Source organism: Pristiophorus japonicus, chromosome 18, assembly GCF_044704955.1.
Source record: "Pristiophorus japonicus isolate sPriJap1 chromosome 18, sPriJap1.hap1, whole genome shotgun sequence".
Classification (NCBI taxonomy): Eukaryota; Metazoa; Chordata; class Chondrichthyes; family Pristiophoridae; genus Pristiophorus; species Pristiophorus japonicus.
In genome coordinates, this window is record NC_091994.1 from 2,263,083 (window position 1) to 2,287,517 (window position 24,435).

Genomic DNA, 24,435 nt, shown 5'->3' on the forward strand with positions numbered 1-24,435 from the left:
AAGACTTTGGGGGGGAGGTGATGTCATGTATTCAACCAGCATTGTAACCCATGTATAAACTGACCTAAGTTGTACACTGAGAACAATGACCACTAGGTGGTGAACTTGTGGGAGACACTCCTAACCTGGACATTCAGATATAAAAGGGGAAGCTCCACCCACTCCACCCACTCGAGCTAAGGAATAAAGGACAGGTCACAGACTGACCTTCTCTCAAGCATGGGCCTCGTGTGTATTTATACTGTGTAGTAAGGACGTATCAGACAGAGCAAGGTTCAAACTTTTAATTTGTTGCTGGCAGGGACCGTGGTCTCCCGATTCAAACCCATCAGTGCTCGCTACTTTATACACTGCCTGCATATCTTTTAATCTTCCCTGGAGCTCTTTTACTTGTAGGGTGAGGCGAGTGCTTTCCTCCCTCAGTGACTTTTCATTACTTTTGGCCTCGGTAACCTGACATTGAAAATAATCCTGACTGATTTTAAATCTTTCCATTATTTGGGTCCTTTTCTGTTTTAGCTTACAGAGTTCTCCTGATAATCTTTCTTCTGACATAACCCTTTCCTGGTAGTTCTCTGCGCATTCCCATAACTCTGCTTGTATTGTTTCATTCTGTCTAGCAGTTGGACCTGTCGCTGTAGACAGACCAACCAGATTGCTTTCTTCACTGCTTCTTTGTGATCTTTACTTGCTGTCCACTGGGCTGCAGCATCAGCCGGACGCTCAGCGCACAATAGACTAAGCACCCATTCCTTAGTTACATTCACTTTCTTATACACATAGGAGGAAATCTTCTCTTCCATTTTGGTTCTTTGCCCCAAACCATCACTCTCCACATCACACCCCGTGTACCAGAGTCCTGCCACAGTCACCATTTTGTAAGGGTGGGGGTGGGGGGGGGGCGGTGTGTGGTCTCTATGAGAGGGTCAGGTTCCCTTCTGACCAACTTGAGCGGTTCGAATCGCTCCCCCTCCCTTGGGTTCTACACTCTGGATTTATTTGGGGGGTGTGACAAAGTGCAGAGGACACTGGTTTGATGTAAAGAACTTCGTTTTTATTACAGTCAAAGTAATACAGGCTTATTACTCGAGTAAGAAAATACACGGCCAAACTTACAATCACTCCAACAAAGAACAAGGCGAGGAAAGGTACAAGGTCAAACTTAAAATCACTCGAATAAAGTACCATACGCTACCCATTCAAAGGGGGTTGCAGTAAAATTATACCTCCCACCTCCCAATACCGAATTCTAGCTAGGTTACACTCCAGGGCAGGCAGGGACTACTGCTCATCAATCCTTTTGATAGTTAATGGTAGATGGTGATGTTCTTCTTTCCTTCAGGACTTCAAAACTTCGAGGCTGGAGAAGTTAGTTTACAATTGTCCCGTTGGTTTCTCTCCTTGTCTTGGTGAGGTAGTAGCAACCACCTCTCTCCCCTCGCTCTCTCTCTTTCTCTCCCCCTCTCTCTCTCTTTCTCTCCCCTCTCTCCCTCTCTTTCTCTCCCCCCTCTCTCTCTCTTTCTCTCCCCTCTCTCCCTCTCTTTCTCTCCCCCCTCTCTCTCTCCTCTCTCTCCTCTCTGTCCTCTCTCTCCTCTCTCTCTTGAAAACAGGGGCAGTTATACGATTTCACTGTTCTAATCTTGCTGCCCAATCTGTTCACAATCCTTTGTAATGTTTTGGCGGGCTCGTTAAAGTTGATATGTCTTGGGTGGGTTGATGTTCGAAAACTGTTTCCTGATGGAAATATTAGTTTGGTAATTGCAATGTCCTTTTGTGCTGAGTCTTTCGCATACAGGCTGGATTGGGCCTCTTTGTGATGTATATGCTGAAATGGTTTGTCCAGACCCATGTTGATGGGGAGCTACCTCTGGGTGATTTGTGATGGTAATGTCTCTTGTGGAGGAAGATTTTCAAATACTCATTCTTCCAGACAGGTTACCTCAGTCCTCACACCCAGACACTTCCAATAATCAAGTGGGCTTCCTTGGTTCCCTTGGTCTGCCCACAGGCTTGAATTTGTTTTGTAAAAGTTCATAATTCTATTAAAGTTCATAGTTTCTTCCATAAGCACTTTAAAATTTCAAACTTTTCGGTAGATAGTCCCAAATTAAATTTCCTTTCGAATGAGCCCAAATACAGGGTGGGTTTCTTGTGAATTTTGCTCTATGCACAGGGTATGTACAGGGGGTTAGATACAGAGTAAAGCTCCCTCTACACTGTCCCATCAAACACTCCCAGGGCAGGTACAGCACGGGGTTAGATACAGAGTAAAGCTCCCTCTACACTGTCCCATCAAACACTCCCAGGGCAGGTACAGGGGGTTAGATACAGAGTAAAGCTCCCTCTACACTGTCCCATCAAACACTCCCAGGGCAGGTACAGGGGGTTAGATACAGAGTAAAGCTCCCTCTACACTGTCCCATCAAACACTCCCAGGGCAGGTACAGGGGGTTAGATACAGAGTAAAGCTCCCTCTACACTTTCCCAGCAAACACTCCTAGGGCAGGTACAGCACGGGTTAGATACAGAGTAAAGCTCCCTCTACACTGTCTCATCAAACACTCCCAGGGCAGGTACAGCACGGGTTAGATACAGAGTAAAGCTCCCTCTACACTGTCCCATCAAACACTCCCAGGGCAGGTACAGGGGGTTAGATACAGAGTAAAGCTCCCTCTACACTTTCCCATCAAACAGTCCCAGGGCAGGTACAGCACGGGGTTAGATACAGAGTAAAGCTCCCTCTACGCTGTCTCATCAAACACTTTCAGGGCAGGTACAGCACGGGTTAGATCCAGAGTAAAGTTCCCCTGATACTGTCCCCATCAGACATTCCCAGGGCAGGTACAGCACGACATTAGATACAGAGTAAAGCTCCCTCTACACTGTCCCATCAAACACTCCCAGGGCAGGTACAGGGGGTTAGATACAGAGTAAAGCTCCGTCTACACTGTCCCCTCAAACACTCCCAGGGCAGGTACAGGAGGTTAGATACAGAGTAAAGCTCCCTCTACACTGTCCCATCAAATACTCCCAGGGCAGGTACAGCACGGGGTTAGATACAGAGTAAAGCTCCCTCTACACTGTCCCATCAAACACTCCCAGGGCAGGTACAGCACGGGGTTAGATACAGAGTAAAGCTCCCTCTACACTGTCCCATCAAACACTCCCAGGGCAGGTACAGGGGTTAGATACAGAGTAAAGCTCCCTCTACACTGTCCCCTCAAACACTGCACTGTACTCTGGAATCTGATGCGAGATAATAACACAATGATTTTGTTTTAATTAGCTCGGTGATCTCTCTCCATTCTTTCTTTCTACTTGCCCAGTGGGATCCAGATGTTGCCACTAGGATCCCCGTAAAGTGTGTCCCAGGGTGTGTGCAATTTACACACCCCGCAGGGTCCACACAAACAACCAGCTGTACAGTTACAGATCTTGGTCTTCCACACATGAGTGGTGTCAGGAGAGCACCTTGTGTGGTGTGACAGGAGGGTGAAGCCCTCGTGTGTCCAGGCCTGTCACTGGTGCAGGTGAAAGGTGGAGTCATGGTTCTCACACGCCGAGTGTGGTAATGGTGTAAATGTGAATGACACACTCAGTAATTTCAGCGACAGCAGTGGAGTATTGGACCTTGGCTGTGACCCTGTCTCCCAGCCCAGGGGTATGAGCGGCAAACAAACTCTACCCAGTGCTCGAAAACGCAGCGTCGATAGTGCAAACAAACAATACAAATATCCTGGGTGAGTGCAGCTCCAACAACACTCGAGAAGCTCGACACCATCCAGGACAAAGCAGCCGCTTGATCGGCCCCCCATCCCCCACCTTCAACACTCACTCCCTCCACCACCTTCAACACTCACTCCCTCCACCACCTTCAACACTCACTCCCTCCACCACCTTCAACACTCACTCCCTCCACCACCTTCAACACTCACTCCCTCCACCACCGGCGCCCCCTGGCTGCAGTGTGTACCATCTACAAGATGCACTGCAGCAACTCGCCAAGGCTTCTTCGGCAGCACCTCCCAAACCCGCGACCTCTGCCCCCTAGAAGGACAAGGGCAGCAGGCCCATGGGAACACCACCACCTCCACGTTCCCCTCCCAGTCACACACCATCCTGACTGGGAAATATATCGGCCGTTCCTTCATCGTCACTGGGTCACAATCCTGGAACTCCCTCCCTAACAGCACTGTGGGAGCACCTTCACCACACGGACTGCAGCGGTTCAAGAAGGCGGCTCACCACCACCTTCTCAAGGGACAATTAGGGATGGGCAATAAATGCCGGCCTTGCCAGCGACGCCCACATCCCAGGAATGAGAAAAAAAACCTGGTTACTCTACATTCTCTGTGCCTTTAATATTCTTTCTATAACGGGACACCTAAATCAGTACACTCTGATCAAACTGTGGACAAGCTACGGTATTGTTCAAATTCAGCAGACCCTCTTTGCTCTTGTACTTTATTCCCCTAGTCACAAAGTCCAACAGGCCAATGACCTTTTTCTTCAAATGGTTTCACCAATCTGCCCTCGCTAGGGGTTGTCAACCCTCCAGGATTGCTCTAGAGTGTCCACAAATTAAAGATTAATCTCGCGGACACTCGCTGCTGGAGAAAATCACAGCCGCGTTTAAAAAACAAGTGTTTATTTTCACGTTCCTTGATTAACTATGAAAATATTGAAAATGGGGCAAAAATGGTGGTTTGACGGGGCGGGGTGATTGGAGGAGAGAGGACATGTGATAAAACCCCCCAGGAATATGTCAAACCAGAGTTGGCAACCCAAGTCCTTGCACTTTGAAGAATCTCGGGACAGTGTCATTGCCTGAGGAAGGTGCAACGAAGGTTCACCAGACTGATTCCTGGGATACGGGAATTGTCCCATGGGGAGAGATTGAGCAGACTGGGCTGATATTCTCTAGAGTTTAGAAGAATGAGAGGTGATCTGATTGAAACATACAAAATTCTTACAGGGTTTGACAGGGTAGATGCAGGGAGGGTGTTTCCCCCGGGCTGGGGGGTCTAGAACCAGGGGTCACAGTCTCAGGATAAGGGGTCGGCCATTTAGGACTGAGATGAGGAGGAATTTCTTCACTCAGAGGGTGGTGAATCTTTGGGATTCTCTGCCTCAGAGGGCTGTGGAGGCTCAGTCTCTGAATATATTCAAGGCTGAGATCGATAGATTTTTGGATATTAAGGGAATCGAGGGATATGGGAATCGGGCGGGAAAGTGGAGTCGAGGTTGAAGATCAGCCATGATCTTATTGAATGGCGGAGCGGGCTCGAGGGGCCGAATGGCCGACTCCTGCTCCTACTTCTTCTGTTCTTATTGTCATTGCTTCTCTGAACTTTTCTTTCTTGTTCCTTCTAAGCTCCGAGAACTCTGTCCCAACACACTCTCCCTCCCCCCGCCCCCTCACTGTGGTGGAGACAAGGGCACATCGCACTGCCTCCAACACAAACTCATAAGAACATAAGAAATAGGAGCAGGAGTTGGCCATTCGGCCCATCAAACCTGCTCCGCCATTCAATAAGATCATGGCTGATCTGATCTGGGCCTCAACTCCACTTTCCTCCCCGCTCCCCATAACCCTTGACTCCCCTGTAGTTCAAAAATCTGTCGATCTCAGCCTTGACCTCATTCTCGCCCAGGACCTCAAATACTGTGGAACTCCTTGCCACCTTCAATCTTCCTTTCAATCCTCCAATCTTCAGCTTTTACGATCCAACTGGCTCAGTTGGGTTCCCAAGAGTGAAGACAAGTAAGTGTCATCCATAAACCATCCAATAGGGGGTCTTAATTTCGCAAGAGTCCTAAGGAGTTGTTGACTATTACTTATTGATGAGTCTCCATCATCTCCGTCCTTGGCCTCCTACACCGTTCCAGTGAAGCTCAACGCAAGCTCAAGGAACAGCACCTCCTCTTTCGATTAGGCACTTTACACCCTCTGGACTCAACACCGAGTTCAACAATTTCAAACCATAACCCCTGCCCCTGTTTGGCTCCTCCTCCCCCCCATCCCCCTCCCCCATCCCCCTCCAACCTTATTTTATTTATTTTTTTCTTCTTTTTGTCTCCAATGGCAGCTGGTCATTACCCCACCATTCACACCCTATCCAGACAAACCTTTTTCTAACTCCTGCTATTACCATTTCAATTCGGACCATCATTCCTTTAGTCTCTCGAATCTCTCCTGCCTGCCACCCTATCACAGACCTTCCCTTTTGTTCATTCCTCCCCTCCCCCTATCAGTGCTCCTTAAGAGCGTGTTCTTTTCAAACATTTCCCAGTTCTGACGAAGGGTCATGGACCTGAAACGTTAACTCTGTTTCTCTCCACAGATGCTGCCTGACCCGCTGAGATTTCCAGCATTTTCTGTTTTTATTCCAGGTTCCAGCATCCATATTAACGATATGGTTTTTGTGACTCGATTGTTTTAGTTGGAGGTGCAGTGAGCCTAGTTTTGTTCTTTGATTTCACTTCTTTAGCTGTTGGTCTAAACTTTAACGGTAGGTTTTGTAATGTACACATCGGTGAGTATGCTCACGGGTTTGTAGCGTTGTTGACCAGCTGAAATAGCTCAGTTGGGAGAGCATTGGACTGACGGTCAAAAGGTCCCTGGTTCCATCCTGGGTTTCGGCTGTGGAGGTGGCCTTCTGATTTCATGTTTTATTTTGTTCACAACAAAATAGTTGTGGAGCTGTTGCACTGTGAGTGGCTGAGCCAGTCACGTGATGTTCACAAGACTCAATAAAACCCCAGCCAGTTGGGTCTCAGTCATCCACGGCGATGCAGTTGTGAGCTTGGTGGATGAACGGGTTGAGTTCAGTTTGCTTGTTAAACCTTTGCTAATAAACCAGCTAGTTCCTTACAGCAAAGGTGTAGCTGTAATTCTTCAGCAAAGAACCCATGAGGCAATCAGGGTGCAGCCCCTGTTCCAATATCTGAAGGGGCTGCTCCTCAAATTCTGGCTGCACTTCAGTCCCACACTCCTGATCTTTGGGCACCCGGTGCGGAGGGGAGCGGGCAGGTCGGAGGGCCTCCTCGTAGGACTGCTCCTGGGCCTGGCCAAGGGGGCCATCAGCCGGTCCCAGGCAGCGGGCGGTCGAGGGGGTCGTTCAGCCCGACTGCCTGCCTCTCTTCCGCGGTTACATCTGAGCCAGGGTGTCCCTGGAGTTGGAGCACGCGGTGTCCACCAGTACGCTCGCGGCCAGCGCCGGTGAGCGCTGGAGGGACTGGAGTGCATCATCACCCCCGGCAACCAAATTTAAATTTGATCCATTTAATGTTAAAAGTTTAATTTATTTAATTTGTCGGTTTTACTGCCCCTTTAATAAGGGGGCACTTGATTTATAGTTTTCACCAAAATAGTTTGGAGCTGTTGCTCTGTGAGTGGCTGAGCCAGTCACATGATGTTCACAAAACTCAATAAAACCCCAGCCAGTTGGGTCTGGATGAACAAGATGAGGTGGATGAACCGGTAATGTGTCGTGTGATTGTTAAACCTTTGTTAATAAACCAACTAGTTCTTTATAGCAATGTGTTGCTGTGAATTCTTAAGCAAAGAATCCATGAAGCAAATACATTCCAGGTTTGGAGATCTCGAAATGTCAATCTCCGGTGTGTTGGTGAGCTTCTGCAGCTTGGGTTTGGTGGTGATATGAGAAGCAGCTGGGCTGCTGGCAGTGGAGAGGAGATGTCGATCGTTCACTGTCAGACGCACGATGAATGGGTTCCATTACACACCTGTCCTCCAGTCTCCTTCAGCCTGACTATTATAAATGATATCTTTCTTCTTCAATAACCGCTTTGAAGTTTCACCTCGGTTCTTAATTTTTTGAAAAGGAAATGTTGCCACTTATGTTAACCTTTTAGTTGCCAAAGCCCTTTAGCCCGGCTTCACAGGTGTGAAGAGGAGATTTGACAGAGGCCTTTAAAATCGTGAAGGGTTTTGATCGAGTAAATAAGGAGAACCTGTTGCTCGTGGCAGGAGGGTGGGGAACCAGAGGACACAGATTTAAAAAGGAAATACCCATGCTTAGAAAGAAAAAAATGGCATTTATATAGCGCCTTTCATGACCCTCGAGACATCCCAAAGCGCTTTACAGCCAATGAAGTACTTTTGGAGTGTAGTCACTGTTGTAAGTCACCAGGGATAACTCCTCTGTTCTTCTATCAAAATAAGGACCATGGGATCTTTTATGTCAATCTGAGAGGGCAGGCGAGGCCTCGGTTTAATGTCTCATCCGAAAGACGGCCCCTCCGACAGTGCGGCATTCCCTCAGTACTGCCCCTCCGACAGTGCGGCACTCCCTCAGTACTGCCCCTCCGACAGTGCGGCGCTCCCTCAGTACTGCCCCTCCGACAGTGCGGCATTCCCTCAGTACTGCCCCTCCGACAGTGCGGCACTCCCTCAGTACTGCCCCTCCGAAAGTGCAGCACTCCCTCAGTACTGCCCCTCCGACAGTGCGGCGCTCCCTCAGTACCGCCCCTCCGACAGTGCGGCGCTCCCTCACCCGACAGTGCGGCGCTCCCTCAGTACTGCCCCTCCGACAGTGCGGCACTCCCTCAGTACTGCCCCTCCGACAGTGCGGCGCTCCCTCAGTACTGCCCCTCCGACAGTGCGGCATTCCCTCAGTATTGCCCCTCCGACAGTGCAGCACTCCCTCAGTACTGCCCCTCCGACAGTGCAGCACTCCCTCAGTACTGCCCCTCCGACAGTGCGGCACTCCCTCAGTACTGCCCCTCCGACAGTGCAGCATTCCCTCAGTACTGCCGCTGGGGGTGTCAAGCTTGAGTCTCTGGAGTGGGGCTTAAACCCACGAGCTTCCGAATCAGAGGTGAGAGTGCTACCCACTGAGACTCTAGCTGATACCTATTGGAAGGGGCCATCAACAAGCACACCTGTGTGCAGCTAACCATCACCCCCTGTGCTCGCTGCCCGTGTCCTAATTCGCACCAAGTCCCGCCCCTCCAACAGTGCAGCGCTCCCTCAGTACTGCCCCTCCAACAGTGCGGCGCTCCCTCAGTACTGCCCCTCCGACAGTGCGGCATTCCCTCAGTACTGCCCCTCCGACAGTGCAGCTCTCCCTCAGTACTGCCCCTCCGACAGTGCAGCTCTCCCTCAGTACTGCCCCTCCAACAGTGCGGCACTCCCTCAGTACTGCCCCTCCAACAGTACAGCACTCCCTCAGTACTGCCCCTCCGACACTCCCTCAGTACTGCCCCTCCGACAGTGCGGCGCTCCCTCAGTACTGCCCCTCCAACAGTGCGGCGCTCCCTCAGTACTGCCCCTCCGACAGTGCAGCACTCCCTCAGTACTGCCCCTCCAACAGTGCGGCACTCCCTCAGTACTGCCCCTCCAACAGTGTGGCACTCCCTCAGCACTGCACTGGGAGTGTTAGCCTAGATTTTTGTGCTCAAGTCTCTGGAGTGGGACTTGAACCCACAACCTTCTGACTCACGAGGCGAGAGTGCTGCCCACTGAGCCACAGCTGACACGATAGACAGTCTGTTCGCATTCCGATTAGCTGTGGGAAGGCGGGACCCCGTGATGATGAACATGTCGGGTGGCCAATGATGGGGCTTGGGGGCGGGGCAGTTGGAGGCAGGGTCTAACGGCACTATTTCGAAGACGAGGGGAGCTTTCCCAGAGTCCTGTTCCAATATTTATTCCCTCGATCAACATCACTAAAACAGATTTATCTGGTCATTATCGCTGTGTGTGGGAGCTTGCTGGGCACAGATTGTCTATCACGTTTCCCACATTACAACAGTGACTACATTCCAAAAGCACTTCATTCGCTGTAAAGTGCTTTGAGACGTCCTGAGGTCATGAAAGGCGCTATATGAATGCAACTCTGTCCTTTTCTTTATGCGATGAAAGATTACACTCTTTGGAGTTTAAAAGAATGAGGGGTAATCTCATTGAAGATTCTGAAGGGGTTTGACAGGGTAGATGCAGGGAGGATGTTTCCCCCGGGCTGGGGAGTCTAGAACCAGGGGTCACAGTCTCAGGATAAGGGGTCGGCCATTTAGGTCTGAGATGAGGAGGAATTTCTTCACTCAGAGGGAGGTGAATCTTTGGAATTCTCTGTCCCAGAGGGCTGTGGAGGCTCAGTCTCTGAGTATATTCAAGGCTGAGGTCGACAGATTTTTGAGCGATAAGGGAATAAGGGGTTATGGGGAGTGGGCGGGGAAGTGGAGCTGAGCCCCAGCCATGATCTCATTGAATGGTGGAGCAGGCTCGAGGGGCCTTTGGGCCTAATCCTGCTCCTAATTCTTGTGTTTTTAATACTTCCACATGGAGTTGGCAACCCTGTTCTTGAGGTCAAGGTTCAGAGTTGATGAACACACTGACGATTTCTTTTCTTTCCTCCTCAGGCTTATCCGCTGAGCTCTCTCACACGGAAACAGCCGACAGTGTTGGTGATCTGCGGCCAGGAGCAGAATGGAGCCATTGGCCTGGTGTGTGCGAGGCATCTTCGTACATTTGTAGGTACCTGGGCGATGGGGAGGGGAGGGCATGGGGGGTCTTCAGCCTCCGACCTGGGCTCCCTTGAGCCGGTTTAATTATGTGTTGGGGTGTTGAGGAGGGCAGGTCAACAACATCAAAAAATAGAAATCTTTCAAAATGATTTCTATCTTATCGCTGTAATAGTTCCCTCAGAATCAGAAAGGAAGCCTTGTATCTGGGAGATGGTAGCATAGTGATTATGTCACTGGACTCGTGCTCCTTAAGCCTGGACTAACAATCCAGGAACAAGAGTTCAAATCTCACCAGAGCAGCTGGAGGACTACAAATTCATTAAATTAAACAAATACAGAATGAAAAAGCTAGTGTCACTGACAGACCTGTACCCCCCAGTACTGTACCCCCGTGTTATACAGTGATAGACCTGTACCCACCAGTACTGTACCCCAGTGTTATACAGTGACAGACCTATACCCACCAGTACTGTACCCCAGTGTTATACAGTGACAGACCTGTACCCACCAGTACTGTACCCCAGTGTTATACAGTGACAGACCTGTACCCACCAGTACTGTACCCCAGTGTTATACAGTGACAGACCTGTACCCACCAGTACTGTACCCCAGTGTTATATAGTGACAGACCTGTACCCACCAGTACTGTACCCCAGTGTTATACAGTGACAGACCTGTACCCACCAGTACTGTACCCCAGTGTTATACAGTGACAGACCTGTACCCACCAGTACTGTACCCCAGTGTTATAAAAGTGACAGACCTGTACCCACCAGTACTGTACCCCAGTGTTATACAGTGACAGACCTGTACCCACCAGTACTGTACCCCAGTGTTATACAGTGACAGACCTGTACCCACCAGCACTGTACCCCAGTGTTATACAGTGACAGACCTGTACCCACCAGTACTGTACCCCAGTGTTATTCAGTGGCAGACCTGTACCCACCAGTACTGTACTCCAGTGTTATACAGGGACAGACCTGTACCCACCAGTACTGTACCCCAGTGTTATACACTGACAGACCTGTACCCACCAGTACTGTACCCCAGTGTTATTCAGTGACAGACCTGTACCCACCAGTACTGTACCCCAGTGTTATTCAGTGGCAGACCTGTATCCACCAGTACTGTACCCCAGTGTTATACAGGGACAGACCTGTACCCACCAGTACTGAACGCCAGTGTTATTCAGTGACAGACCTGTACCCACCAATATTGTACCCCAGTGTTATACAGTGACAGACCTGTACCCACCAGTACTGAACGCCAGTATTATACAGTGACAGACCTGTACCCACCAGTACTGTACCCCAGTGTTATACAGGGACAAACCTGTACCCACCAGTACTGTACCCCAGTGTTATACAGGGACAGACCTGTACCCACCAGTACTGAACGCCAGTGTTATACACTGACAGACCTGTACCCACCAGTACTGTACCCCAGTGTTATACAGGGACAGACCTGTACCCACCGGTACTGAACGCCAGTGTTATACACTGACAGACCTGTACCCACCAGTACTGTACCCCAGTGTTATACAGTGACAGACCTGTACCCACCAGTACTGTACCCCAGTGTTATACAGTGACAGACCTGTACCCACCAGTACTGTACCCCAGTGTTATAGAGTGACAGACCTGTACCCACCAGTACTGTACCCCAGTGTTATACTGACAGACCTGTACCCACCAGTACTGTACCCCAGTGTTATACAGGGACAGACCTGTACCCACCAGTACTGAACGCCAGTTTTATACAGTGACTGACCTGTACCCACCAGTACTGTACCCCAGTGTTATACAGTGACAGACCTGTACCCACCAGTACTGTACCCCAGTGTTATACAGTGACAGACCTGTGCCCACCAGTACTGTACCCCAGTGTTATACAGTGACAGACCTGTACCCACCAGTACTGTACCACAGTGTTATACAGTGACAGACCTGTACCCACCAGTACTGTACCCCAGTGTTATACAGTGACAGACCTGTACCCACCAATATTGTACCATACTGTTATGCAGCTTAAGGGGGTACGGTAGCGTAGCGGTTATGTTACTGGACCAATAATCCAGAGGCCTGGACTAATAATCTGGAGACATATAAGTTTAATCCCACCACAGCAGCTGGGGAATTTAAATTCAGTTAATTAAATAAATGTGGAATTAAAATGCCAGTGTCAGTAACGGTGACCATGAAACTACCGGATTGTTGGAAAAACCCGTCTGGTTCACCAATGTCCCTTTCGGGAAGGAAATCTGCCGCCCTTACCTGGTCTGGCCTGTATGTGACTCCAGACCCACAGCAATATGATTGACTCTTAACTGCCCTCTGAAATAGCAATAACTTTTATTTATATAGCACCGTTAATGTAATAAAACATCTCTAGGCTCCTCACAACAATTTTACAACACGTGAGATATTGACCATTGAGGGAAAGAGAAACAGTGTGAGAAGGCAGTGTAACAAGAGGTTAAAGGCTCGGGTGCGAAGTGGCAGACAAGATGCACATGCAGATAGACACAGGCGGGAAAAACTAAAAAAAAAGTCATTCAAATTACATTGTAAATAATACAATAAGTAGTATACATTAGTAAAATCAGTATAATAAAGATTAATTATAATGAATCAAAATTAAATAATATATACCAGAATTATAAATTAAGTTAAAATTAGAAAATCAGCAATTGAATCAATTATTAGCTTTCTTTAAGATTCATTGCCTGTCCAGTGATTCAATTAATATGAAAGAACCAATCACTGTTTCATCCTTATGGTGTCATCATTTTGTCCTTTTGATAGGACCTGTAATAGCTCCAGGCTCGAGCTGCTTCCGATGTCAGGGAGATGCTGATTGTTGAATCTCCCTCCAGCTGCTCCAGGCTCGAGCTGCCTCTGCTGTCAGGGAGATGCTGATGTTTAAATCTCCCTCCAGCTGCTCCAGGCTCGTGCTGCCTCCGTTGTCAGGGAGGCGCTGATGTTTAAATCTCCCTCCAGCTGCTCCAGGCTCTAGCTGCCTCCGTTGTCAGGGAGGCGCTGATGTTTAAATCTCCCTCCAGCTGATCCAGGCTCGAGCTGCCTCCATTGTCAGGGAGATGCTGATGTTTAAATCTCACTCCAGCTGCTCCAGGCTTGAGCTGCCTCCGTTGAGGGAAATTAGGAATGGGCAATAAATGCTGGCCTTGCCAGCGATGCCCACATCATGTGAATGTAAATAGAGAAATTTATATAGCGTCCTTCACGTCCTCAGGATGTCGCAGAGCACTTCACAGCCAATGAACAAACATAAGAACATAAGAATTAGGAACAGGAGTAGGCCATCTAGCCCCTCGAGCCTGCTCCGCCATTCAACAAGATCATGGCTGATCTGGCCATGAACTCAGCTCCACTTACCCGCCCGCTCCCCGTAACCCTTAATTCCCTTATTGGTTAAAAATCTATCTATCTGTGACTTGAATACATTCAATGAGCTAGCCTCAACTGCTTCCTTGGGCAGAGAATTCCACAGATTCACAACCCTCTGGGAGAAGAAATTCTGGATGAAGTACTTTAGGAGTGTAGTGACTGTTGTAATGTAGGAAACGCGGCAGCCAATTTGCGCACAGCAAGCTCCCACACACAGCAAAGTGATAATGAGCAGATAATCTGTTTTTTTTGTGATGTTGATTGAGGGATAAATATTGGCCACAGGTTACCGGGGAGATCTCCCCTGCTCTTCTTCGAAATGGTGCCCTGGGATCTTTTACATCCAACCAAGAGGGCAGATGGGGCCTCGGTTTAATGTCTCATCCAAAAGACAGCTCCTCCAGCAGTGCAGCGCTCCCTCAGTACTGCGCTGGGAGTGTCAGTCTAGATTTATGTGCTCAAATGTTTGGAGTGGGACAATGAGCCCTGAACCTTCACAGAACCATATGAATACTACAGCACAGAAGGAAGCCATTCGGCCCATCGAGTCTGCGCCAGCTCTTTTGAAGAGCAAACCAGGTAGTCCCACTCCCCCGTTCTTTCCCCATATCCCTGCAATGTTTTCCTCCTTCATGTATTTATCCAATTCCCTTTTGAAGGCGACTATTGAATCTGTTTCCACCGCCCTATCAGACAGCGCGTTCCAAACGCTAACCACTCGTGGCGTAAAAACTTTTTCACTCATGTCGCCTCTGCTTCTTTTGCCAACCATTCAGATTCAGTCTTCTCCATTCGGCACTCAAAACACCAAAACACACACATTTTTTTTATGCGAGCAGTTGAAAAGATTAAGAAAATATCACCTGTGTATGTATGTGAAAAGAAGGAAGTTCTGTGTCCGGCAGGTACGGGCAGGACAGGGTATTGCACTTAAGTTTCGTGACAGATAGTCCTTTGTCCAATTTCTGCAGCAACCGTCCTGAGCAGGGCAAAGGTCACATCGCGGATCGCGCCTCACGTTGACCTTCTGTGCTTTACGCTGTGCCGCTGAGTTAGGAAGACTGGTATTAGAATAACGAAGAGCTTGCGTGTATAAAGCGCTTTTCACGACCTCCGGACAGGCCAAAGCCGCCTTACAGCCAACAAAGCACCTCTGAACCGGCCTCACAGCATCGCTTCGCCCCGCGCACATTAAACCCGGCAGCGATCCCCGTCAGGGAGGATAGGCACCCACCTGGGCAATCCGGGCACAGTTGGCAAAGCCCCACAGGAAATATAGGTCCCCATCCCTGCCAGGCCAAGGTAAGTTGGGTGGTTTATATTTCCAATCGCAGCCACTGGCTGTGGTTTATCCAACCACGAAAGCATCGTGTCGCATTAAAAAATAAAGATAAAGCTTGTTTGGGCCAAAGGTCATGCGACAGGAAGTACGTGCAGCGAGGACTTCCTGTGGCTACCCAAAATGGCCGCCCCGAGGCCTAGTTCTCTCGGCAATCCAAGCACGCCTGAAATCCCTTTCGATATGCCTGTTTAAGTGACATTATTCAGTAGCAGCGTTGCACTAAAGCTTCTCACTTGGATGCTCCTGATGTGTAGAGTCTTAAATAATTTATTGCTTAGCGCCTGTCAGCTTCTCAGTGAGAGAGGATTCAGAGACAGCAGCCTGTCTCTGCCTTTTGCTCAACAGCAGATGTTGGCCCCTGGCAGAGTCAGGATTCATGACTTTTGATGCTGCTTTTTGCTCCTTGTGCAGAAATTCAACCAACTAACCAAATCCTTCTACCTTCAGCTTCATTCTGAAAATAGGCCGTGATTTTGCTGCCACAGCGGGATGCAATCAATCTCCCAGTGGTTGTCACGGATACAAATCTTGTTTTAATTTGTTCTCAGGATGTGGTACTGATGGCGAAGCTGAATTTGTTGCCCCCTCCCTGCCCTGCGCCCCCCCCCCATTGCTAGTTGCCCTCGAGGAGGTGAACCGCTGCACTGTGTAGGTGATGTTGCTCCTTCATGGTCTACAGAGCAGGACTGATACCTGCCCTCCTATATGTCTCAGAGACGTGGACCATGTACAGCAGGCACCACAATGCACAGGAGAAGTACCACCAACAGAGAAACTATTCGTTAAGAACTGCGGGTGTACCTCCAAAAAAAGTTATTTTTAATTATAGGCAGTCCCTCGGAATCGAGGAAGACTTGCTTCCACTTTTAAAATGAGCCCTTAGGTGGCTGAACAGTCCAATACGAGAACCACAGTCCCTGTCACAGGTGGGACAGACAGTGGTTGAGGGAAAGGGGAGGGTGGGACTGGTTTACCGCACGCTCCTTCCGCTGCCTGCGCTTGGTTTCTGCATGCTCTCGGCGACGAGACTCGAGGTGCTCAGCGCCCTCCCGGATGCACTCCCTCCACTTAGGGCGGACAGGTCTTTGGCCAGGGACTCCCAGGTGTCGGTGGGGATGTCGCACTTTATCAAGGAGGCTTTGAGGGTGTCCCTGTCACGTTTCCTCTGCCCGCCTTTGGCTCGTTTGCCGTGAAGGAGTTCCAGGTAGAGCGCTTGCTTTGGGAGTCTCGTGTCGGGCATGTGAACAATGTGGCCCTGCCCAGCGGAGCTGGTCGAGTGTGGTCAGTGCTTCAATGCTGGGGATGTTGGCCTGGTCGAGGACGCTAACGTTGGTGCGTCTGTCCTCCCAGGGGATTTGTAGAATCTTGCGGAGACATCGTTGCTGGTATTTCTCCAGCGACTTCAGGTGTCTACTGTACATGGTCCATGAGCGAGGTGAGCTGTAACCTAGCAGGAAAGAATGCCAGGTGAGGCCCCAGCTGAAGGATTGTGGGCAATTCTGGGCCCGGCACTTTAGGAAGGATGTGAAGGCCTTGTAGAGGGTGCGGAGGGGATTGACCAGAATGGTCCCAGGGATGCGGGACTTCAGTGACGTGGGGAGACTGGAGAAGCTGGGGTTGTTCTCCTTGGAGCAGAGAAGGTTAAGGGGAGATTTAATCGAGGTGTTCAAAATCAGGAAGAGTTTTGACAGAGTAGATCGAGAGAGACTGTTCCCGGGGCAGAAGGGCGGGTAACCAGAGGGACACAGATTGACGATAATCGGCGATGGAACCAGAGGGGGAGATGGGGAGAATGTTTTTACGCAGCGAGTTGTTGTGATCGGGAACGCGCTGCCTGAAAGGGCGGTGGGAGCAGATTCAATAGTGACTTTCAAACGGGAATTGGATAAATACTTGATGGGGAAATAATTTGCGGGGCTGTGGGGAGAGAGCGGGGGGAGTGGGACTGATTGGATCGCTCTGTCACAGAGCCGGCACAGGCTCGATGGGCCGAATGGCCTCCTCCTGTGCTGCATCATTCTGTGATCCTCTAAATGAATCATAATTCTCAGGTTTGCCGTGAAATGCATTTGAAGCAGCGACTACCCGTGGCAAATACCTTCTTTAGGCTGCTGCAAGTGCCACCCATTATTTTGCTGGAGGCGAAGCCAGTCTCTGAAACCTTCCAGAAAGAAGCATCAGAGCAATCAATGTGGCCATGTCTTGCCTGCCTCCTCGGGAACTCTCAAACTCCACGGCCGGCCTCCTCGGGAACTCTCAAACTCCATGGCCGACTACGTTACAGGTTAATTTTTCTGCAGCAGTTTGTCGAACACACCAGTTGCCCTGCGGCCTGGAGCCTGTGGTTTGGTCATATGGCATTCACTCACTAAAGACTGTTTCATTGTCCCATGCAGAGCACATAAACCGTGTACTGCGTCCTTGGTCCATTGGGTTTTAGTGATTCAGTCCCTTAACCACCAGGAACCTGCACGCTATATTCCTTCAGCTGCGGCTCAGCAGGCAGCACTCTCAACTGTTGAGTCATGAAAGTTGAGGGTTCACGTCCCACTCCAGAGACTTAAGCACATAAATCTACCAGTATCGAGGGAGCGCCGCACTGTCGGAGGGGCAGTACTGAGGGAGTGCCGCACTGTCGGAGGGGCAGTACTGAGGGAGTGCCGCACTGTCGGAGGGGCAGTACTGAGGGAGCGCTGCACTGTCGGAGGGGCAGTACTGAGGGAGGTCCGCACTGTCGGAGGGGCAGTACTGAGGGAGGTCCGCACTGTCGGAGGGGCAGTACTGAGGGAGCGCCGCACTGTCGGAGGGGCAGTACTGAGGGAGTGCCGCACTGTCGGAGGGGCAGTACTGAGGGAGCTCCGCACTGTCGGAGGGGCAGTACTGAGGGAGCGCCGCACTGTCGGAGGGGCAGTACTGAGGCAGGTCCGCACTGTCGGAGGGGCAGTACTGAGGGAGGTCCGCACTGTCGGAGGGGCAGTACTGAGGGAGCGCCGCATTGTCGGAGGGGCAGTACTGAGGGAGTGCCGCACTGTCGGAGGGGCAGTACTGAGGGAGGTCCGCACTGTCGGAGGGGCAGTACTGAGGGAGGTCCGCACTGTCGGAGGGGCAGTACTGAGGGAGGTCCGCACTGTCGGAGGGGCAGTACTGAGGGAGCGCCGCATTGTCGGAGGGGCAGTACTGAGGGAGTGCCGCACTGTCGGAGGGGCAGTACTGAGGGAGGTCCGCACTGTCGGAGGGGCAGTACTGAGGGAGCTCCGCACTGTCGGAGGGGCAGTACTGAGGGAGTGCCGCACTGTCGGAGGGGCAGTACTGAGGGACTGCTGCACTGTCGGAGGGGCAGTACTGAGAGAGTGCTGCACTGTCGGAGGGGCAGTACTGAGGGACTGCTGCACTGTCGGAGGGGCAGTACTGAGGGAGCGCTGCACTGTCGGAGGGGCAGTACTGAGGGAGTGCTGCACTGTCGGAGGGGCAGTACTGAGGGACTGCTGCACTGTCGGAGGGGCAGTACTGAGGGAGCGCTGCACTGTCGGAGGGGCAGTACTGAGGGAGCGCCGCACTGTCGGAGGGGCAGTACTGAGGGAGGTCCGCACTGTCGGAGGGGCAGTACTGAGGGAGGTCCGCACTGTCGGAGGGGCAGTACTGAGGGAGCTCCGCACTGTCGGAGGGACAGTACTGAGAGAGTGCCGCACTGTCGGAGGGGCAGTACTGAGGGAGCACCGCACTGTCGGAGGGGCAGTACTGAGGGAGCTCCGCACTGTCGGAGGGGCAGTACTGAGGGAGTGCTGCACTGTCGGAGGCGCCGTCTTGCGAATGAGATGTTAAACTGAGGATCCCATGGCACTAGTTTGAAGAAGAGCAGGGGAGTTCTCTCCGGTGCCCTGGGGACAATATTTATCCCTCAACCAACATCACTAAAACTGATTAACTGCTCATCGTCATATTGCTATTTGTGGGAGCTTGCTGTGCGCAAAATTTCCTGCTGCGTTTCCTACATTATAACAGTGATTACACTTCCAAAGTACTTCATTGGCTGGAAAGCACTTGGGGACATCCAGGCAATCGAGAAAGGTGCTATAGAAATGCAAGTCTTTCTTTCTTTAGACACCAGCCGGTTTGATGGTTTGACCAATGCTATCTGAACTCGATGAACCTGTTACCCTTGCTGCTGAATTCGGGCATTTACTCTGTGCTTGATCTAAATTCATTTCCTCCAATCAGCAGCAGGGATATCCCTGGCTGTAACAGGGGAACGGTGCGGGGGGGTGAGGAGGGCACAGGGTGCAGGGAGAGGGCATGGTCGGGTGTCAGGGTTATGTGTGAAATTGAAACCGACCGTCGCTGCTTGTTTTAGTAATACACGCACATATTCCACAGGGAATGATGGCTGGAATCTGCACCCCAGGCTAAACGTTGATAAGACCATCAGAAATAGGAGCAGGAGTCGGCCATTCGGCCCCTCGAGCCTGCTCCGCCATTCAATAAGATCACGGCTGATCTGATCCTGGGCTCAGCTCCACTTCCCCGCCCGCTCCCCATAACCCCTCACTCCCTTATCGCTCAAAAATCTGTCTATCTCCACCTTAAATATATTCAATGACCCAGCCTCCACAGCTCTCTGGGGCAGAGAATTCCACAGATTTACAACCCTCTGAGAGAAGAAATTTCTCCTCATCTCAGTTTTAAATGGGCGGCCCCTTATTCTGAGACTATGTCCCCTAGTTTTAATTTCACCTATGAGTGGAAATATCCTCTCTGCGAGCCCCCTCACTATCTTATATGTTTCAATATCACCTCTCATTCTTCTGAACTCCAATGAGTAGAGGCCCAACCTACTCAACCTATCTTCATAAACCCCCTCAACCCCCTCATCTCCAGAATAAACCTAGTGAACCTTCTCTGAACAGCCTCCAATCCTTCCTTAAATACAGAGACCAAAACTGTACGCAGTACTCCAGGTGTGGCCTCACCAATACCCTGTACAGTCGTAGCAGGACTTCCCTGCTTTTATACTCCATTCCCCTTGCAATTCCATTTGCCTTCCTGATCACTTGCTGTACCTGCATACTAACTTTTTGTGTTTCATGCACAAGGAACCCCAGGTCCCGCTGTACTGCAGCACTTTGCAATTTTTCTCCATTTAAATCATAATTTGCTTTTCTATTTTTTCTGTCAAAGTAGATAACCTCACATTTTCACGTATTATACTCCAACTGCCAATTTTTTGCCCACTCACTTAGCCTGTCTATGTCGCTTTGCAGATTTTTTGTGTCCTCCTCACAATTTGCTTTCCCACCCATCTTTGTATCATCAGCAAACTTGGCTACATTACACTCGGTCCCTTCATCCAAATCATTAATATAGATTGTAAATAGTTGAGGCCCCAGCACCGATCCCTGCGGCACCCCACTAGTTACTGTTTGCCAACCGGAAAATGACCCATTTATTCTGACTCTCTATTTCCTGTTAGTTAGCCAATCCTCTATCCATGCTAATATATTACACCCAACCCCGTGAACTTTTATTTTGTGCAGTAACCTTTTATGTGGCACCTTATCGAATGCCTATCTATCAACCCCATCCGTTAACAATAAATCTAGGGCTGGAAATTCAGTTGGAGGGTTCTTAGGATGCTAATGTGGGTCGGTAAATTTGAGCCGGAAAATTGTTTGCGATAGCAGCCAAAATATTTGGTTGCTGTGCCTTGAGTGTGGGGCAGAGCGCGAAGGGAAGCATTACGCACCTCTCTTAAGTGCGCAAAGCCGGGTGAGCAACTGAATATCTGTTGCTAAAGAGCCAGCCTTGGAGCACCCCGAGAGAGACCTTCCTGCAAAAAAAAATTGTGGCAAAAGACATTCCTGATAAAGTACTCCCCCCTGCTCCCCTCCAAATAAAGGTGACTCGCAAAAAAACCGCCAAAGAAATATTAATTTCAATCATCCCTTCCCTGAGCACCCTGGGACAGCTCTGACTGCCCGCGTTCTCGGCCGGTCTCACTATGGCTGCTGCTACAAGTAACAATCACATTGCTGACAAAACTGGGGGTGTTGTACACCGATGTGACGCTTCTGGGCGGTACTCCTCCATGCCGCACCAAACACCGGCACCCAATTTCCCAGCAGGGCGCTAACAGAGGCGCAATCCTAACGAAAATCCAGCCCTTACAGTTGCAAACTTGCAGCTTAGGAACAGGTGAAGAATATCAGAAATAGGAGCAGGAGTCGGCCATACGGCCCCTCGAGCCTGCTCCACCATTCAATAAGATCACGGCTGATTTGATCATGGACTCAACTCCACTTCTCCGCCCGCTCCCCATAACCCTTCACTCCCTTAATGAAGTTTCATTAAGAGAGAGAAATGGCCATTCGGCCCCTCTATAACATGTCTGCACCCTACCGACCCACCCGTACAGCGCTGACTCTAACCCTCGCTCCCCACTGACATTAGCTAGTTTAGGAAGTGAGTTAGTTCACTCAGAGGGTGGTGAATCGTTGGAATTCTCTGCCCCAGAGGGCTGTGGAGGCTCAGTCGTTGATTATATACAAGATAGATTTTTGGACTCTCGGGGAATCGAGGGATATGGGGATCGGGCGGGAAAGTGGAGTTGAGATCGAAGATCAGCCATGATCTCATTGAATGGTGGAGCAGGCTCGAGGGGCCGAATGGCCGACTCCTGCTCCGAATTCTTATTTTCTTAAAATAGAAAGTGCTGTTTGCTCAGCTGGGAGATGTGGCGATGCTACTTACCCTGTTTTTTAAAAAAAAAGGTCACAACTGATGGAGAATTGTATTCTGAAACCCAGGATACAGAACCACATTATGAAAATTAGTTTCCCTTGCCAACATTCTTCAGACTTATACCCGGGGATATAATAGGCAGGCTGTTTTACCCATTTGTCTCCATTAACACTTTTAATGCCTCTTGACCCCATTTACACAGTTCATCTCTGGTAATTTATTCCACAATTGAGTGTTTGTATTCCGAATCTTCAGCCACTTCCCTTGTTGAGGATGGTGTGAGGCAGTGGAACAATTGGCAGAGTTGATTAGCAATCTGACAGGCCACAGCATGAGCCCACCCTCCATGGCCGTGACCATCTATATACCAGCCGGTCGGGCGGCTAGGCTCATACAGCAGAAGAGTTTCTGAACTAGAGCGACAAAGGGGGAAGTTTGAAGAATATGTTTTCACACAGAGGGTTATTAGAACATAAGAACATCAGAAATAGGAGCAGGAGTCGGCCATTCGGCCCCTCGAGCCTGTTCCGCCATTCAATAAGATCATGGCTGATCTGATCATGGACTCAGCTCCACTTCCCCGCCCGCTCCCCATAACCTTTTACTCCCTTATCGCTCAAAAATTTGTCTATCTCCACCTTAAATATATTCAATGACCCAGCCTCCACAGATTCACGACCCTCTGAGAGAAGAAATTCCTCCTCATCTCTGTTTTAAATTCCCTTATTCTGAAACTATTCCTCCTAGTTCCAGATTCCCCCACGAGGGGAAACATCCTCTCTGCATCTACCCTGTCAAGCCCCCTCAGAATCTTATACGTTTCAATAAGATCATCTCTCATTCTTCTAAACTCCAATGAGTACAGGCCCAACCTGGTCAACCTTTCTTCATACGACATACCATTCATCTCAGAAATCAACCGAGTGAACCTTCCCTGAATGCCTCCAATGCAAGTATATCCCTCCTTAAATACAGAAACCAAAACTGCACGCAGTACTCCAGGTGTGGCCTCACCAATACCCTGTATAACTGTAGCAAGACTTCCCTACTTTTATGCTCCATCCGCTTTGCAATAAAGGCCAACATTCCATTTGCTGCACCTGCACACTAACGTTTTGTGCTTCATGTACAAGGGACCTCGGGCCTCTCTGTTCCACAGCATTTTGTAATTTTTCCCCATTTAAATAATTCGCTTTTTCATTTTTCCTGCCAAAGTGGAGAACAGGAAATGCTTTAGCACAAGGGGCTGTCGAGGCAGGCACTGCCACATCATCTACAATGGAATTGGATAATTATTTGAAGAGGAAGAGTATAAAAGGTTAGGGGGGGGAAGGGCAGGGTGATGGGGTTCGAGTAGTGAGCTCCAGACAGATGGGAAGTTTGGCCCTCCTTCTGTGCGGGAATGACAACAACAGCAACCGGCATTTAACGTAGCAATACGTCCCACGGCGCTTCACAGGAGGGTAATCGGACAAAATCTGACACCAAGCCACATAAGTAGATATTAGGGCAGGTGAGAGAGGCGGAGAGGTTTAGGGAGGGTGTCCCGGCCAGGAGTGCGTTGGGAGTGAGACATGAATGAGGGCTTCAGCAGCGGATGAGCTGAGGCAGGGGCGGAGATGGAGGTGAATCCTCCTGATGTCTGCGCTCCTCTAATTCTGCCCTCCTGACCATCCCTGATTATAATCGCTCCACCATCGGTGGCCGTGCCTTCAGTTGCCTGGGCCCCAAGCTCTGGAACTCCCTCCCTAAACCCCTCTGCCTCTCTACCTCTCTTTCCTCCTTCAAGACACTCCTGAAAACCGACCTCTTTGTCACCTGCCTTAAGTTATTCTTATGCGGCTCGGTGTCAAATTTTTCACTTCATAACACTCCTGTGAAGCGCCTTGGGACGATTTGCTACGTTAAAGGCGCTATATAAATACAGGTTGTTGTTGTTGTTGGTTGTGGGGCTGGAGGAGATTACAGAGGGCGGGAGGACTGAGGTCAGGGAGGGATTTGAAAACACTTCTCGATAAAAAGGCAAAACTGGAGAACAAATTGCTGATAAACTGTTTTTGGATTTCTGACAGGATTATGAACCGACCATCTATTACCCAAAGCGTTCCTGCAAAGGCCTCTTCCTGGACTTCATTGTTCAGTGTGAGAAGATGGATATTCCATTCCTGTCCTATCTTCCAGCTGAGGTAATAAAGATGGAGGTTGTCACGTGCTGTAACACGGTGGGGTGGTGGTGAGCGGGGGGGGTGCAGACAATTTATCCGGGTCTCTCTCTCCGCGTGGAAGCAACCCAGGATCACTCTCTGCAATGGTTCTTTTAACTCATTGGGGCAGAAATTGGACCTTGTGGCTCCCATGGTGCATCCGTAAAGCAAGCACAAGGCAGGCCAATTGCTACCCTGCTACGTTTTAGAGACATAGAAACCTAGACATTTACAGCGCAGAAGGAGGCCATCT

At 50.0% G+C, this 24,435-nt stretch overlaps 1 protein-coding gene across 1 annotated transcript in view; it reads left to right on the plus strand.

Moving 5' to 3' along the window:
- The window catches only part of yjefn3 (YjeF N-terminal domain containing 3), a 160,221-nt gene that overhangs the window by 121,315 nt on the left and 14,471 nt on the right, over positions 1-24,435 (plus strand). Inside the window, exons 3-4 of the mRNA XM_070860759.1 lie at positions 10,387-10,497; positions 24,051-24,164. Of these exons, the coding sequence (XP_070716860.1) occupies positions 10,387-10,497; positions 24,051-24,164 (225 nt within the window). The remainder of the gene's footprint in view (positions 1-10,386; positions 10,498-24,050; positions 24,165-24,435) is intronic.